At 30.2% G+C, this 14,849-nt stretch overlaps 2 protein-coding genes across 6 annotated transcripts in view; one reads left to right on the top strand and one right to left on the bottom strand.

Annotated features, from left to right (window-relative positions):
- The window catches only part of LOC130963462 (isovalerate--CoA ligase AAE2-like), an 18,659-nt gene extending 14,552 nt beyond the window's left edge, over positions 1 to 4,107 (top strand). Inside the window, exons 1-2 of one of the 2 annotated variants that reach the window (XM_057889580.1) lie at positions 1,562 to 2,033; positions 2,454 to 4,106. In XM_057889580.1, the coding sequence (XP_057745563.1) occupies positions 1,698 to 2,033; positions 2,454 to 3,899 (1,782 nt within the window). In that variant the 5' untranslated portion in view covers positions 1,562 to 1,697 and the 3' untranslated portion in view covers positions 3,900 to 4,106. Of the gene's footprint in view, positions 1 to 1,561; positions 2,034 to 2,453 lie in introns of those variants that run through there. The other variant, XM_057889575.1, reaches the window with a different exon arrangement.
- Positions 2,442 to 14,849, bottom strand: LOC130963442 (protein STRICTOSIDINE SYNTHASE-LIKE 6-like). Of its 4 annotated transcripts, none has more exons than XM_057889560.1 (8): positions 14,280 to 14,849; positions 12,058 to 12,365; positions 10,952 to 11,081; positions 8,893 to 9,082; positions 6,994 to 7,372; positions 4,451 to 6,675; positions 4,032 to 4,366; positions 2,442 to 2,645 (listed from the first exon to the last, which is right to left on the bottom strand). In XM_057889560.1, the coding sequence occupies exons 1-7, from the start codon at positions 14,721 to 14,723 to the stop codon at positions 4,035 to 4,037; spliced, it is 4,008 nt and encodes a 1,335-aa protein (XP_057745543.1). In that variant the 5' UTR covers positions 14,724 to 14,849; the 3' UTR covers positions 2,442 to 2,645; positions 4,032 to 4,034. The 4 variants fall into 4 exon arrangements, with proteins under 4 accessions (XP_057745543.1, XP_057745547.1, XP_057745544.1 ...); XM_057889561.1 differs by lacking the exon at positions 2,442 to 2,645 and adding an exon at positions 3,931 to 3,949; XM_057889564.1 differs by lacking the exon at positions 12,058 to 12,365 and having other exon boundaries at positions 14,280 to 14,547.

Genomic DNA, 14,849 nt, shown 5'->3' with positions numbered 1-14,849 from the left:
TATTTTATCTTAGTTAGATAAATTTTATCTTTATAATTAACTTAATTATTAGAATATAACTTTTATTTTTATAATTATTTGTTTTATCTAAATTTTTTTATTTTTTAAATTTAATTTCATAAATATGTGTTGATGTTAGGATATTTAAAAAAAATATTATAAATTGATCATGGAAAACAAGCATAAAGAAGTAAGGGAAGAGGTTATAATTTGATTTTTATTTTTAGGAGAAGAGAAAAAACACTTTTACTAAAATAATGAGGAATATAAATTTTAAATTGAAAGGCTATGATAAATATTGTTTGTGGCAAAATGTTAAATTTTAGCCACTGTGACAATGTTTCGTGCTAAATATAAGACACGTTCATTTATTTTTATCACGTTTTAGTGTTTGTGGTTAAAATTTAGTGGCTAGACTCCGTTTTTGTGGTAGTGTCATGTTATTAATGTTTTGTATTTAGGTGATGAATTAGCTTAATATATGTAAGTGGATTTAAGTGGCCAAGGTATTAGATATGGCTGATACTGCAAGGTTTTATTATAAGATAATATGCTAAATTCATAAACTCAAACACTAAATTTTTAAAATGATCTTTTAAATTCATAATTTTTATTATTTTAGTCTCTCAAATTTAAAATTATTTATATTGATTTTTGAGATTTAATTTTGTATATTAAATTAGTTTCTGAACTCTTTTAGTACTGAATTAAGTAAACTATAAGTGCTGAATTTGAACACATAACAAAATGTGTTTCGTTTTACCACTTAAATATGACAAAAAAAAAAAAGAGTGTATATAATGTGTAAATCATTATATCTTTATTCATTATCTAAAATGATCTTATTTTTGTCTTATTTAAGATCTAAAATAAAAAGATACTATTTAACTATGTGTTTAACATAACAAGTCAAAGTTATTAAACTAATTCAACATTCCATTCATTGACTTAAATTAAAAAGAATTTAAAGATCAATATAATATCTAAAAATAAATCTCAAAAATGAGTATAGTAAATTTTAAATTTAAAATAATAAAATGATAAAAAGTAGTGAATATTAGAGATTTAGTCTAAACTCAAATCCTATTCTTATTGACTATATGCACATTGTTTGAACTGGAATTTCGAGATTTGGATAAGTATGGGTAAATAACAACAATACTCAATAATGTAAATAATGAAATTAAAAAAATAAATTAATTTTAAATTTAATTAGTGACATGAGTAATTAATATCTAATAATAATCAAAATTAAAATTCATTATTTATGTTGTTCAAAAAATTATTAATTATTTAATAAAGAATAGATTTTTTCAATTTTTTTTAATAATTAAAAAAATAAAATATAATTTTACACCATTAATTTTATAAATAAAATTAAAAATAAATAAAAAATAATAAAAAAATAAAAATCACTCTTTAAACTCTCAATTTTTTTAAGAATTAGAATAACCCTTTTGATTTGGCACTCTCTCTTATCTATATTATCTATACATAACATGCAACACGTGGCTTCATTGATTTCCTTATCTCACTACCAAACAAATCATTGGAAAAAAAAGTGATCTAGGTCTTACTTTGATGATTCTACTCAGAAACCGATAAACTCGTCACTTTCAGTATTTTTCATTGTCACATGACCCGTTAAAACACTGTTTAAGAGTGTCAAGTGTCAAACATACTAGTTATCCACAACCATGAACCAACTTTTCAAGAACATGCCTTGGACAAGTTCTCTTAGGAATTCAAGAGCGACCCTTTTCATTTCATCGCATAAATCACTTAAATTTTGCAACTTTTCCAAAGATCATAAGGATCAAGGATCATGGGAATCAATGGAGGGTCTATTCCACTGTTCTGCAAATCTTGTTCCTCTGACTCCAATAAGGTTCTTGGAGAGAGCAGCAAGGTTTTGCAGAAAGAGAACATCACTTGTTTATGGTTCTTTGGAGTATAAATGGGGTGAGACACATCAAAGGTGTTTGAAACTTGCTTCTTCTCTCTCTCACTTGGGGATTTCCCGTGGTGATGTTGTGAGTTTTGTTTATTACTTCTGTCACTCTGTGTTTACTTTGATAACTTCTCAGTATATTAGAGTTAGAAGCTGTTTCTGCTTCTGATTTTGTTGTGAAAGTACTGAAAAGTTGTATCTGTTTCATCCATAGTTTAATATTTCAGGTTTTGGTAATTGATTAACTATTAAGTCAAAGTTTAATAAATAGCATTTAGAGGCCTGAGACTTCTATAATCATCTTGATATTTTTGGATTTTCATGTTAGGAGATTTATATAAAACTGGTTTAATGCAGATATTATTTATTATGATATGCCTAGTGTCTGTTATTGCTGTTGAATCTTGTACTAAGAAAAATATTAGGAAGCATCCTTAAACTCTTTAAGGTGAATGGATTCAATCATTGATGCTATTGTATATTCAATGTTGTTTTGAAACAGGTTGCAACATTATCACCTAATGTTCCAGCAATGTATGAGCTGCATTTTGCAGTCCCAATGGCTGGAGCCATTATCTGCACCTTGAATTCGCGCCTCGACGCACCCATGGTTTCAGTCCTGCTGGAGCATTCACAAGCTAAGATCCTCTTTGTAGACTACCAACTGCTTGAAGTCGCGCGCAGCGCATTGGACCTGCTATGCAAAAGAACATCATCAAAATTGCCAATTCTAGTCCTAATTGCTGATTCTGATTCTGATTCAACAATTGACACTTCTTCAATCAGTTATGAGTATGAGATGCTACTAGCAAATGGTGAAAAAGGGTTTGAAATAGTTAGGCCAAAGAGTGAAATGGATCCTATAAGTATTAATTACACCTCTGGCACCACATCAAGGCCTAAAGGAGTAGTTTATAGCCACAGAGGCGCGTATTTGAACTCGCTCGCGACAGTTCTACTCTTTCGAATGGATCTCTTCCCGGTGTATCTATGGACAGTTCCTATGTTCCATTGCAATGGATGGTGCCTTCCTTGGGGCGTGGCGGCACAATTTGGAACCAATATTTGTCTTAGGAAGGTAAAGCCAAAGGACATTTTTGATAATGTGACAAATTACAAGGTTACACACTTGGGGGGAGCTCCTACAGTTCTTAACATGATTGTGAACTCTGCTTCATTCGATAGGAAGCCGATCGATCACAAGGTATTGGCTATGACAGGTGGCTCTCCTCCGCCGCCTCAGATCATCGCCAAGATGGAAGAGCTCGGATTCACAGTTTCTCACCTCTATGGCCTCACAGAAACATATGGCCCAGGCACTTTTTGTGTCTGGAAGCCTGAATGGGACTTACTTGCGCCGCAAGAAAGATCAAGAATGAAAGCAAGGCAAGGAATCCCACATGTTGGCTTGGATGAAATTGATATCAAGGATCCGGAAACAATGGAAAGTGTTCCAAATGATGGGAAAACAATGGGGGAAGTTATGTTTAGAGGGAACACAGTGATGAGTGGATACCTTAGAGATTTGAAAGCTACAAAAGAAGTTTTCAAAGATGGTTGGTTCCATAGTGGTGATCTTGGTGTGAAACACCAAGATGGATACATAGAAATCAAGGACAGGTTGAAGGACATTATAATCTCCGGCGGGGAGAATATAAGCTCGGTCGAGGTGGAAACTGTTTTGTATAACCATCCGGCCGTGCTTGAAGCAGCAGTTGTTGCCCGGCCGGATAATCATTGGGGACAAACTCCATGCGCATTCGTGGAGTTGAAAGAAGGGTATGATGATATGGATTCTCAAGAAATAATCAACTTCTGTAGGGATCATTTGCCACATTACATGGCACCTAAAACAGTGATTTTTCAAGATATACCAAAAACTTCAACAGGGAAGATACAAAAGTATGTTCTTAGAGAGAAAGCCAAGGCATTAGGAAGCATTTCTTGACCCACCCCATTAGTTATAATTAATTGTAATTGATTCACATGAAAGGTGTTCTGCACAAAATTCAATTCATAGTGTTAATCACTGTTACTGATGATCATATGCTTATTTTGAATAAAAGAAATTAATTTATACCTTTTATAAGGAATTCTTTATAAGGTTTAGTTCTCTGCTAACACACTCCATGCTCATTCTTTCTTTTGGTGACTCCACAGAACAAGCAAGTCCAATTCTAAAGAGTGAATACAAACATTTCTTTGCTGTTGTTCCTTCTATTTCTATGGACAGAAGAATTGGATCTACAATCTGCAAGAGTTTATCTGGAAATGCCATCCTTACATAGCTATGGAGATTGTGACCAAGTTGAAAAGTTTCCTCAGTAGGTCTTCTTCCCGTTAACATTTCCAAAACAAGAATCCCAAAGCTATACGTGTCGCCTTGTTTCGACACCTCTGAACTCAATCCATACTCTGCAATATGTTGTGAATTGGTTAATACATCTTAAGAAACAAAGTTGTTAAATTTAAATCACTCTTTTGAAGATGACATTATACCTGGAGGAGTATAACCAATAGTACCATTTATTCTGGATATGATATTTTGCTTATAAGATTTGTCATTGATTTTTGACAGAAATCTTGCAGATCCAAAGTCACCAACATGAGCAACCATGTTATCATCTAGAAGAATATTGCTCGGCTTTAAATCGCAATGAACAATAGGCTGCGCGCATTCGTAGTGAAGATAACTTATTGCTGAAGCAACATCAATTAGAATCCTTATTCTTTGGTTTAGACTCATCAAGGTTTGTGGCACTTCTAATCTTTCAATATCTGGATGCAACCATTTATCCAAGCTTCCATTTTCCATGTATTTGAACACCAGAGCTTTGAATTCTCGGCCGTTGTGATCTGTACTTGAGCAACAGGTTAGAATCTTAACCAAATTTCGATGGCTAATGTGTTTCAGTGCATTGCATTCGGCCATGAAACTCGCTCGAGCTCCTTTCTTTTGAAGGTTTAAGACCTTTATAGCGACAACTTTGTTAGTCGAGGCGAGATTGCCTTTATAAACAAAGCCGAAATTTCCAGACCCTATCAAGTTGCTAGCTGAGAAACCATTAGTTGCTTGGTGAAGTCTTTGATACGACACCTTTTCAAATAAGTCATTTAATGCTGATGAATCTGAAATTGGTTCATTCTTTCTTATCCTCATCATATAAGCAACAAACATAGAACACAACAGAACAGGAAAAGCAACCATAGAAACTATCATCACTGCTATGTCCTTGAAACTATGATGTCTTGGTTGTTTTGAACCATGGCATTGTGGTAACTTCAGCTCAGAGATTCCTCCACAAAGCTTAACATTACCAAATAGTGTTATAGCAGTTGAATTTCCAAACACACCTTTTCTTGGAACTTCACCATCCAACATGTTGAAAGAAACATTTAGGTATTCTAGAAGAGATAGATCTTGTAGCGCGGTTGGAATCGATCCAGACAAGTTGTTTCTTGATAGGTCTAAATGTTGGAGACTCTTCACCATAGCCAAAGATGAAGGTATGGTTCCATTGAATGAATTACCTTGTAAGTTAAGGTACTCGAGGTTTACCAACTCTCCAATATTCTCAGGAATTTCACCAGACAGATAATTTTTCGAGACGTCCAACTGACGAATAAATTTCAACAGGCTTACTTGTCCCGGAAGGTATCCGGTCAACGAGTTTTCGTACAAGTTTAGTAGGACTGTCAAAGAAGAAAGACCTATAACTTCTGGAGGTATGACTCCACTAAGATTGTTAGTTGCAAGGTCTAGAATTTCTAAACTTTTGCAATTTCCTATACTTGGAGGAATGTTTCCTCTTAGCATATTGTTTGAGATTCTTAGCTCAAGCAATTGGCTAAGATTCCCTATAAAGGGTGGAATTTGTCCTGAGATTTTGTTATAACTCAAATCCAATCTTTTCATTGTTTGAAACTTTACAAATGTTGTTGGAATTGATCCTATAAAAAAGTTGAGTTCCATGGTAAGGACATCTAAATTAATGTGATTTCCTAAAGTGGTAGGAATTTCTCCAAACAATAGGTTATCACTAAGGTATATTTCTCTGAGCCGGTCGGAAAAGTTCGCTATATTTTCCGGCAAACGGCCAGCGAAATTGTTGGCGGATATGTCCAATATTTCCAACTTACTACAATTTTGCAAAGATTCTAAGAACTCAGAGTCCTTAAGTGAATAACTTCCTAGATAGTTGGAACCAAAATTCAACCACCAAAGATCATGCAACTTTGCTAGACTTGGAACTTTCCCTAAAAAACTATTATTAGTGACATCAAATCTTCTAAGAGAGGTTGCATTGGTGATTGAAACAGGGATTGAACCTGACATTTGGTTGCTTCCGATTTCAAAAAGTTGGAGCCTAGGGAGGGAGAAGAACATGTCGGCCGGAAGAGAGCCGTTAAAGTGGTTGTTCGCGGCCGAGATGTAAGTAAGAGATGACACATTGTAAAGAGAATAAGGAAGCATACCACATAATTTGTTGGAAACCATACCAAGAATTTGCAAATGTTTCAAGTTGCCAATGTTTTGTGGTATCTTTCCCTCCAAGTTGTTATATGAAAGAGAAAGAACAACAAGGGATGAAAGATTCCATATGGAATATGGTATCTTCCCTGATAAATGATTCTTGGCCAACCATAACCATTGAAGTTCTTTAAGAGAACCAATCTCCATTGGTATTTTTCCACTAAGATTGTTCCCTTGTAAATATATACGCCTGAAAAAACATATATATATATATATATATATATATATATATATATATATATATATATATATTATGATGATTAGAAAAAAAGTAACACAAATATTATAAATACACAAATACTCTTAACACAAGTACACAACAATTTCAAAACAAAATACACATGCCTTTGAATACTTGCTAGATATTTTTGTGTTGTACAGAAAGTATTTTCTATTAAAAAAAGTTACTAATCAATAAAAGTGAAGTGTATGCTTATGTAGGGTGAAAAATACAGCCAACTAATAATTAATCTAAAAATATCTAACACTATAATATCTTTAACAATACCTAAGTTCCAAACAACTTGTTAAGTTGGTTGGAATTTCTCCGGCCAGCGAGTTATTGGCGAGAAAGAGTAGTCGCAGCCTAGACAGATGACCAAGTTCCGGCGGGATTTTGCCATAGAAATTATTGTTTTGAAGGTTGAGAGTTTGTAAAGAAGAGAGATTGCCAATATGGGGTGACATGAACCCTTGCAATTGATATCCTTCTAAGTTCAACTCCAAAACTCTTTGCTCTCTTTTGCTACATGTGATTCCATGCCAATTGCAAAAATGGTTGGAGCTATTCCAAGAGGATAAGATTTTATGAGGGTCATTGGATATAGCTTCCTTGAACTTGAGCAGTGCATTAAGCTCATCATTATTATTGTTGTTGTTTTCTATTGCTAGAGAAAAAGAAGCTATGTTAGATTGAAAAAAACAGAGCAAGTTTATGGTAAAGGAGAAAAGAAGAAGCTTCATTTTATTGAGAAACATATATCTTTAACCTTTGGAGATTTTGTGTTTTTGTTTTTGGCTCTAAATTCTGAAGAAGAGAGCCTCTATGTGTGTATATATATAGTTGAAGACTTAAAAGTTCATTGATTTAAATAACTTTCTAGGTTGGTTCTTCTTTATTTGTTTTGACTTCAAATTTGTTTAGTCTTATGTCTTCTTTTGCTTTCTTTGTGGTTTTCATGAATTGCACTTCCCATCCTAGAGGTTAGGCAACATTACATTTATAAGACATGTCAATTATAAAATTAGTGTATTAATACTAATCTATATCCGCAACTCGAGAGATTAAAAACTAATTATTTTATATCTATTTAAACGTTTGTTGTTAGTTAATGAATTGTTGCATATATATAAGGTGAGATTCGAAACTCAATACTTATATAAACGAACAAATAAACTAATTATTCGACCAATTTAAATTAATTTAAATAGTAAGTATTCTTTTTTTTCCTTGTCATGGTCAATTTGGACTTCAGGCAGAGTAGCAATAAGCTGCACTACCAATTTTTAATGTATTTATTCATTCTAAATTTCTAATAGTGCTTATAAGTGCGGTCACTTTTGATACCATTGAGATATTTTATTTAACAAGTAAAAACTCTTGTAAAACTTTTTAAAAATTTCTGCTGATAAAAAGACAAAAAAAATCATTGGCTCTACCTTTAATTCTCAGATAAATCACTATATATGATGTCATATGCTTTTAATTAATTTGTTGCTATCTTCAACTCTAAAATGACCATGTTAGCAATTATTTCACCTTTTTAACGAACCTCTTCTTCAATAAGCACTAAGAATCTGTTTGGAAGCTTCAAAAAATTTTTTTTTGAGCTTACGACTTATAAAAAGTTATATTAATAATATTTTGTATGATTTTTTAAATATATTTTTAATTTTTTAAAAAATTATTTAAAATTTTTGAAAAAATAAAAAAATTTAACTTTTTTCTTTCTCAAAATTTACTTTATTACTCTTATTTATTAAACGACTTTAAAATAAATACTTTTATGGTAACTTTTTAAATATAAAATAACTTATTTATAAGTTATTTTAATATAAATTCTTATATTTTAATTTTTTTAAAAAAAATTTAATTAAATCATTTACCTAAATTGGCTCCAAATCAAAGAAATAATATAATACATCATGAACATATTCACATATTAGTATATTACTAATATTTATAACTTTTTTTTCATATAACTACACATTTAAAAGTGATTTTAATCAACTTTTAAATTAATATATAGTCAGAAAATAGATTAATTAAAAAACATATAACATACATCATATAATCTTATGAGGTAGATGAATTTTATTGTTCAAGTTGAGTGAGTGGCAGGATATTGGTTGACATCAAGACTTATTATAAAAGGGTAGGAAATGGAGCCACAATAAATGTGATTACCAATTTTAATTCCACTTGTTAATGATAATTTGGGATCATAATAGTGAGCAATTGGGTTTCCTTCCAAGTCAACAGCTATAACTCCTCCATTCTTCGCAAAACTTGGATTCATTATATACTTTGAAAACATCATCACAGCCTTCCGAATGAAAGGGTATTTGTATGCTAATTCCATTTGAGCTGTAAATTCCTGTCATTCATTCACATTTAACCAACATTTAGGTATTAATTAATTAATAATTTAATTTGTATGGAATTTCAGTACTCTCTATATATAATTTAGTTATTTTAATTTATTTTATCCAAACATTTAATTATGAGTAAATATATATCTAAATTAATCCCAACAAATTTTACATTTGAGATTTTAGTTCTCAACAAATTTTCTTACTTTGAAGTTTCTAAAAATTACTTTTAATTATATAGATTGATTTTTCTGTGGCTTTCAATATTATTTGAGTATATATCCATTTTGGTCCTCAAATAATTTTAAATTGGACTTTAATTCCCAACTAAAATTAATTACTCGATTGGTTCCTAACAATTAATTCCGTCAGTCACTTAAATCCTTTACTCTGTTAACTCTAACGGAAGACAAAATAGTCCCTGACAACTCTAACAAGGGACAAAATGATCTCTAACCCCTTTTGTTCGAAAACAACACTGTTCTTCCCCAATTTTTATCATATTTCGCATAACCCTAACATTCATACTCTCCTTCTTCACCTTCACAGTCTTCTTTTTCATCTTTTCCTTCATTCTCTTTAGCTCCAAGATTAAGTCATGGTGTAATTGTCACACGTGTTGCACCTACCTCAACATGTCATTGACCACACACTTTCTAAATCTTTGTGACTGGTACATCCACCTCCTTTCAAAAGCATCCACTTCCACATATTCGATAACATCACCTCCAATCCCGACACGTCCATGACATCCTCAAGACCAAATTCCACAACTACTCCAAGGGCACGCCTTTCTCCACTCTCCGGCAAGCAATATAAATTGTTGGACATTAGAACATCATGAGAAGATTTTCCTTCGAAATCATATGCAAATTCTCATTTGAAATAGACACCGAGTGCTTCATTCCTTTTTTTCCATAGTTCAAGTTGGCAGACAGTTTCAACCTCGCATTCAAGCTATCAGTACAACAAGCAATGTCGTCGTTGCCGCTCATATGGAAACTGAAGCGATTACTGAATATTGGTTCGGAGAAGAAGCTGAAGGAAGCGATCGGAGTAGTGAAAAATGTGGTCATGGAGATGATAGGGCAAAGGAGGAGGGAGATGGCAACGACAACGAAGGGTCTTAACAAATCAGACTTGTTGTCTGGATTCATAGGATCCATCAAAGACGATAACTAGTTGAGAGACATAGGCATTAGTTTCTTGAGTATGAATTGGTTGAGAACAAGTTGAGGATTTTTTTCTTGTGAACATTAAATTTATAGAGTGTGCATTGTGTAGTTTGAAGCTACAGTGTTAGACTGCTATAGTGTTATGCGAGATATGATGAAAATTAAGAGAGAACAGTGTCGTTTTTGAATAGAGGAGATCAGGACCATTTTGTCCCCTTGTTAGAGTTGTTAGAGACTATTTTGTCCTCTGTTAAAGTTAACGGAGTAAAAGACCTAAGTGACTGACAGAATTAATTGTTAAGGATCAATCGAGTTATTAATTTTAGTTGGGGTCTAAAGTGTCCAGTTTGAAATTCTTTGAGGACCAAAATAGGTATATACTCAAATTTTTAATATGCATACTAGATAAATAAATAATTAAAAAAATTATTATAAACTAATAAAATCTCAAAAAATCTTATTATAACATAAATTAACCCTTCTTTAATTAATTTTTCTGAAAAAAATTTTAAAGTAATAAAAATTTATACGAAATTAAAACGTTGGATTTAAAAATTTTTAAGACGGATTTAAATATTTATTTTTTAATTATATATCATCTATTAGTAAAGTTATTATATATTTAGTCTGCAATGGGCAAAATATCAACATAGAATAGAATGAGTAATAATAATGAAGCTTAGGGTTGGGACTATTTACCGTGGCTATTCCAATCCAATAGTTTCCTTGTCCATCATAATGAATATTATCAGGAGCACCAGGTAGGTCACAAAACTTGTCAATAGTACCTTTCTTAGGGCCTTGTATGTAATATTTCTTGCACTTCATCCTGAACAATAACCACCATACCCTTGTTAAATAAGTGTGATTTTCATCACATATTCTTTAAGTAGAACAAAAGAAAATAGGTAAAAGGGAAAAAAAATATTGAAAAATTTTTAAATGATTTTTAACAATTATTTTAAAAGACAATGAGTTTTTTAACAAAAAAAATACCTATTTTATTCTCTGATTTTTATTTTAATGGGACTAATTAGTCCATATGTCAATATTTTTTTTATTTGGCATAGGGATTAATCAGTCCTTTTAAAATAATTGTCAAGGAGTGAATTGAATATTCACTCAAAAATGTTACAATGCAAGACAAAAAATTCACACTACTTGATCACAATGAAGAATAATAAAGCATTATAAGCATAAATAATACATGCCCTAAATGAAATATACATGCATACTATATATTATAGGATAAAGTACTGTTTTAATAATATCTAACGATTAGATTAAGACTTAATTTATCTTTAAAATTTGAAATATTTTATTTTTATTTTAAATATTTTATTTTGTTTTATTTTAATTTTTTAGTCAAAATTAATTTATTTTTCAAAAATACCCTTTTCTTCATTATAATTTTTTTAGATAACAGAAAAAATAATAATTATAGTGATTGTTGTAGTGATTTAAAAACAAAAATGATAGAATAATAAAAGAAAAAAGAAGATACAAATAAAAAAAAAATATTTTTAAAAGAAAAAAAACTATTTTTGACTTAAAGACTAAAATAAGATAAAATATTAAGATAAAAAAGAACATACATTTCAAACATTAAAACAGTATTTTTTAAATATTATATTAATTTTTCAGCTGTATCTACCTGACTATAATTTATAACCAACTATATTGAATATTGATATGATATGCATCTATCAAAAAGTGATAATAATGATGGAAAAAAAAAACAAAGAGAAATTAAAGAAAAAGTAGTGTTATAAACAGCAAATTAAATCCACACAAAATAAACTCACAGAAAACTTTCACAGAAGATGACAAATTGTTGATCTGGTGAGACAGCAACACCATTGGGAAAGTAGAGATTATGAGCAATCACTTTTGTTTGGTTTGTTGTTGGATCATAACTCATGAATCTACCATGAGGCTTACCCTCCAACAAGTCTAAGAAGTGGTCCTTTAAAGAGTATTTGTAAGTAGCATCTGTGAAGTAAATAATTCCATCTTTTGCCACATCAACACCATCCGTTAATTTGAATTTCAATCCATCAACTTCATCTGTTACAACCTCTACCTTCTTATCCATTCTCACCCTCACCAATCCCTATGCATCATTTTATTTAAACAAATATCTTCTTAAGTAGTTTTTTATGACATAAATATAATAAGAAGATAAACACTTTCTAGTTTGTAATATATATAATTTTGATTTAATTTTAAAATTTTATATTACGATTTTAAATGAGTTAGTCCATTCTAAATTTTTTTTCTTAGATCGGATAATTTTACGATTTAAATTTATTATAATTTCATACTTGATGCGTTTATTTTATTCTTTTGATTTAAGATTTTCTCTGTTTTTCATAAGACAAAATATTTATGTATGTCTTTTTTGTCTTTATTTAACTTTAAGTATTCCAATTTTTTTAAATGATAAAAAAGTTAGATAAATTTTAATTTAAATATGAATAATTTTACCTCTTTAATTTTTAAATAAAGTTATTCTTTTTTATCCGTATTTAATAAATAAAAGCATTAAAGTTGTAAAATATGAATAAAAAGTTGTTCTTAGAATGTGATTATTAAGAAAATAAATTATATGTTATAATTAAACAAGCTTGTATAAATGATTAAAAATTCAATGTTACCTAAATATTTTACACCTGATAATTATTTGTAGAAAAATAAAAATTGAAATTAGACATTATTTAAGTATGCGTTCTAGGAAATTAACCATTTTTTTAGTGAATATCAAAGTAACTTTTTGAAAATTATTTATTTTAATTTTTTATTTTAAACTAAAAATTCTAAAAATTAAATTTTAAATTCTCTAAAAATTAAAAAGTAATTTTACAATAAAAATATTAATTAATATTAACTAACTAAAAATTAATTTCTTACGCTTGTTAGAAAGAAGTATATATATATATATATATATATATATATATATCGTACGTACTACTATATTACGTACGTACTGCTATTTGTTTAGGTCAGAGACTTATTAACTCTCAAGGTACAGGTCCACGTTGAAGCATTTAACAACCATTAATGTTAGCTGCGCTACCATATCCATCGTTATCACATGAATTTTTTTATTTACTTTTTTAATTATAATATGGCTAATTAAGGTCTCCATGCAAATCCAATCCCCAACAGCTTTTATATTAGGGATTAATTGACATGTCTTCTTAAGATATATTGATAAATTTATTATTAATAAAATATTTTAAATATTTTTTATTGAATAAATATATTAAAAATTTAATTTATAAATTTAATATATGCTTTTAAAATACATGATAGATAAACCATTTATATTGTCGGACATACACTACTTTTCTTTGGTATTATCTCTTCAAAATTATCGTTTCAATATAAAAAAAAAAAGATGACCGATATCAACAAGTATGTCCTTCACAAAATTATAAGTATATTATTACCAAATTCTTGAGACTTGGAAGGAGGGATAAAAAACATACATATATAAAATATTTTAGAAAATAGATACATTCAATTTTTTGTTTAATCTTTTTATAAAGTATGATTTTTTATTATTCAATATTTGATATATATATATATATATATATATATATATATATATATATATTGTCTTACTTAGAGGGAGTATGATAAAAAAATTATATTTTATAAAGAATTAAAAAAATTAAAGATGATCCATTTCCAAATATCCCATAAATATAAAATGAAAAAAAAATATCTGCTCGTCTAACAATATATCTGATATTCAAATAAAAAAAAATATGTTAACAACTTTTTTAACTTCATATATAATATAACTGATAAATTAGAGAAAAACTTCAAAGCTAAACTCTTGGTTTCTAACATATATTCCTGGTATGAAATATGAAGAAAACAAGTATTCTTACCCACGGATTCTTAAACATTGATATTATTGATTTAACGACAAATTAAATTTAATCAATAATCATATATATTATATAGAACTTATTAATTATATTGTTATGTATAAAAATAAAATAAAATAAAATATTACCTTATAGGCATCAGCAACAATGAGTGAGGCATGATGGTCAAAAGCTAAACCAAGAGGCCTTCCACCCGTGTTGACCCAATCTTCCACCGAGTCATTACTTAAACTCACTCGCTTGATCCAACCATCTTCACAACTCGTGTAAACCACGCGCGCCTCCGCATCATAAACAAGGTCTTCCGGCCCCGCCACGCGTCCGTTTCCGACAACCTCCGAGCCTCGTCGCATGTTATCGTTGCGGGCAACCGTGCCGGCCAAGTTGAGCCGGGTTATCTCATGGGCCGGGAAATGAACCGGATCGAACGGTTCGAGGCGGAAAAGAAGCGCAGCTAGAACCACCGGAAGAAGGAGGAGAAAGGATACTATGAAAAGCCATTGCGTTGACCTTGTTGTTGTCTGAAGCTCAGAGCGAGTTGCAGAAGCTGAGTCAACTCGTGTTTTTTGCATATTGGATAGATTGCAGTTTGCTTCACTTTCAGTTCTGAAAGATTTCTTGATATCTTCTTAATTCTTATAACTTAATCTTTTTATTTTTTTTACGTGGGTCCTACTTGTAGCAGATTTCTAGGTTTA

Source organism: Arachis stenosperma, chromosome 1 (genome assembly GCF_014773155.1).
Source record: "Arachis stenosperma cultivar V10309 chromosome 1, arast.V10309.gnm1.PFL2, whole genome shotgun sequence".
NCBI lineage: Eukaryota > Viridiplantae > Streptophyta > Magnoliopsida > Fabales > Fabaceae > Arachis > Arachis stenosperma.
This window is presented reverse-complemented; position numbering and strand designations above follow the sequence as displayed.

Coding starts and splice junctions, on each gene's coding strand:
- LOC130963442 (XM_057889560.1), bottom strand. CDS start 14,723: ATGCAAAAAACACGAGTTGACTCAGCTTCTGCAACTCGCTCTGAGCTT. Junction 12,366..14,279: donor TTGTTGCTGATGCCTATAAG/GTAATATTTTAT, acceptor AATGATGCATAG/GGATTGGTGAGGGTGAGAAT. Junction 11,082..12,057: donor ATCTTCTGTGAAAGTTTTCT/GTGAGTTTATTT, acceptor GTTATTGTTCAG/GATGAAGTGCAAGAAATATT.